Genomic DNA, 2,885 nt, shown 5'->3' on the forward strand with positions numbered 1-2,885 from the left:
TAAAGTGATTGAAAACGTATGTCAAGAAAAAAAGTCTTTCCAGTAACAAATCGCCAATAGGGGCGGGGGGATTGAGGAGGGAAAAGTTTATAAAATAACCCCCTCCCTCCCACCTTTTCTCGCCTGGTCATGGTGTCGCGCGATTTACTCCTGAATTCAGGCGCTTTGCATCTCAATGGGAGAGAGACGTGGGGGTTGATCGCAAGAAAGAAAGGAATCTACTGTAAGCGCTTTCCAAATCGCGACTCTCAAGTGCAGCTGAATGGCAGGAGCCGGGCAGCTATTAAATGGGGGCCTCGTTGGAAAACACACGCGGCCAGCCTCCATTCATAGCTCGCTAGGCGTAAACAATTCCCTCTGGCGAGCAGCGCACAAACTCGGTGCCGGAGAGCTTGTCCACAAAGGGAATCAAACGGGCCAGAAAATGCTATTCAGAGCCTTCGAGGGGGATGGTGGTGGAGGGGGCTGAGCAGGAGGGAATCCGTGCCAAAGGAGGGCGTTGCTGTTGCTCAGTCCTTCGAAATGTTGAACTGTGCAAACTCACACCAATCGGCAAATTAAAAATTACAGTTACTCTTCTGCGGCGGGGTAAAAGAGGAGGTGGCTAGGGGGATTGTTAAGAGTGTCAGATCGAATGAGTTTCACATGTAGGAATATAATCGCCGCATTCTCCTTCGCTCGCCAGCTCCCTGCTCCCCCTAGTGTTTTACACTGCTTTTTAAAAAAAATTAAGACCACACATGTTGCGTTTTGATAAATTTATATAAACATTTGATCCAGAATGTGACGTGTTGCTTGCCAAAAAATTGAGGGTTACTATGGAAACGAATCCCAGGCTGTACAATCCTAAAAAAAATCGACCAATCCCATTTCGGGATGAAACTAAGATTCTTTCTCTCTCTCTCTCTAAATTTTAACTCTCTCTCTCCCATCACCCCTGTTTGGGGAGGGAGGGCGAGAGTCTCGGAGAGTTGAGCCTTTTTTGGCAGAAAAAGAAAGTTAAATCAAGCGTGAAGTGGAACAGTTGGTACTTTAGAAAGAAGGGGAGAAGGAGAAGGGCTGTGAGAAACCCTTTGCATCTCATAAAAACCGCGGCAAATCTCTGTTCCCAGCTGTATGTTGGGATTCGGAGCCGTCGAACAAAGGGAAGATATTGACTTCAACTGGAAGGCTTGTATGCAGGATCCACCTAGTGCACAATTTGGAGTAAACTTTAAATGCGGCGTCTTTTCGCCCCCCTCTTCTCGCTTCATCACTAACACCGCCGGGAATTGAAGAGGGGAGCGAGAGAGGGGGGGGGGGAGAGACATTTTTTAACCCGTGCACCAATCTCGCTGTTATGCAACTGCGAGGGGTCTTTGCAAAGCCAGAGAACCGGCCGATTGGGAGCCCCTTTGCAGGATGCGTTCAATCCGGTCGCTTTAAACGAGGGTGCGGATGGTCCCTTCCCTGAAGAATGCACCGGACAGTCACACTAAGTTGGTACTCGTTGGCGATACTGGCTTGCTTTAGGTCGGTGGCCGGGGCCCAGCCCGTGTGCTGGGAAGCTCTGCTCCGTTGTCAGCAGGAGAAGGACTGCAAATGGGCTTACAGCCAGTACAGCGCTGCCTGCGAGCCCTTCCTGAAGGGCTTGAGGAGGCATTGCCCCAGTCACTGTATCGGCGCCCTGGTCAAACTCAACCAGACCCAGAACGGGCCGGACCTGGAGAACTGTGACTGCGACCAGGACCTGCAGTGCAGGCGGGCCAAGCGGGCGATCGAGCCTTGCATGCCGAGAAGGTACAGGGGCGAGTCGGACCTGGGCTGCACCAAGGCAAGGCAGCGTTGCGAGGAGGAGACGGTGTGTCACGGCGCCATGAAGGACTACCTGTCCAACTGCGGGCAGCTGTTCAACGGGAGGAGGTGCACGCCGGTGTGCAGGAGTACCATCCAGTACCTCCTCTCCATTCCCAGCGGAATTCTGCTAAACACCTGCGTCTGCGACGGGGTGGAGAGACCTTTCTGTGAGGTGGTTAAGGAGAACATTCAGAAATTCTGTTCCATCAACGGCCACTCGCTTTTGACGGCCACGCCGGACTCGGACGAGAATTATGAATATGACGATTATGAAATAAACAGAACGGACCTAAAGCCGCAACCAACTGACCCGGCGTCCAACCTTTCCGCGGCGCGCACGTGCTGCTCCCTGCTCCTCGTCGTGCTCCCGGGCTTGTGGTTTCTATAATACTTTGTGCAAACAATTATTTGCAGGTTTGTTTGTTTTGTTTCCAGTCTCTGCTCTCTCTTTCTCCGCACGCACTCACGGCGATTCAGTGTTTACAGAGCAGCGGCCGAGGCTGACGAGAACGAGTGAGATCAAATTATTTACCATTTCGGCCTCACCCACCGAACGATTTTTCAAAAAAACATGTAAGTCATCTTCATGTCGACCCTGGGATTTGGCTCGATTCAAAACCTAACCCAAAAAAAAACGGAATTTCGTGTACAGTTGGTTCAAATTGATTTTAAAAACGTGGATTTTGAGGTGAGACCCACGGTGGGGAAAGCTTGTAGATTTGTACGATTTTTTTTGTATAAAGGATGGTACACATTTTGCCTCTATTTATGGTTTTACAGCTAATGCATTTTGGAAATAAATCCGGGTAACGGTTTTGTATTGGTTTTGCATTTTGTTTCTTTTTCTCCCCACCTCGCCGCTGTCCGCGCGGGCTATCAGATATAGTACTCCTGTTCTCCCACATCCACCCCCCACCCCCCGCCACCGACACATTTCACTCCATTGTCCCGTAATCGAGCCGCACGTCCGGCGTTTCATCTCGACGGTGCATTGGCTCACTGCGAGAATCGTTGCCCCATCTCACTCCCTACTTTTCACATCAGATCTC

The 2,885-nt window shown here is 50.7% G+C and overlaps 1 protein-coding gene across 1 annotated transcript; it reads left to right on the top strand.

The window, feature by feature from the left end:
• Nucleotides 1-942: 942 nt before the first annotated feature.
• On the top strand, nucleotides 943-2,637 carry si:ch1073-459b3.2 (growth arrest-specific protein 1). The gene has a single exon (XM_063070149.1). The coding sequence runs from the start codon at nucleotides 1,457-1,459 to the stop codon at nucleotides 2,222-2,224; it is 768 nt and encodes a 255-aa protein (XP_062926219.1). The 5' UTR covers nucleotides 943-1,456; the 3' UTR covers nucleotides 2,225-2,637.
• The last annotated feature ends 248 nt before the right edge of the window (nucleotides 2,638-2,885 follow it).

This window comes from Mobula hypostoma, chromosome 18 (genome assembly GCF_963921235.1).
Source record: "Mobula hypostoma chromosome 18, sMobHyp1.1, whole genome shotgun sequence".
Taxonomy (NCBI): domain Eukaryota; kingdom Metazoa; phylum Chordata; class Chondrichthyes; order Myliobatiformes; family Myliobatidae; genus Mobula; species Mobula hypostoma.

What these genes read in the sequence shown, in the direction of transcription:
- si:ch1073-459b3.2 (XM_063070149.1), top strand. Translation starts at nt 1,457, where the DNA reads ATGCACCGGACAGTCACACTAAGTTGGTACTCGTTGGCGATACTGGCT.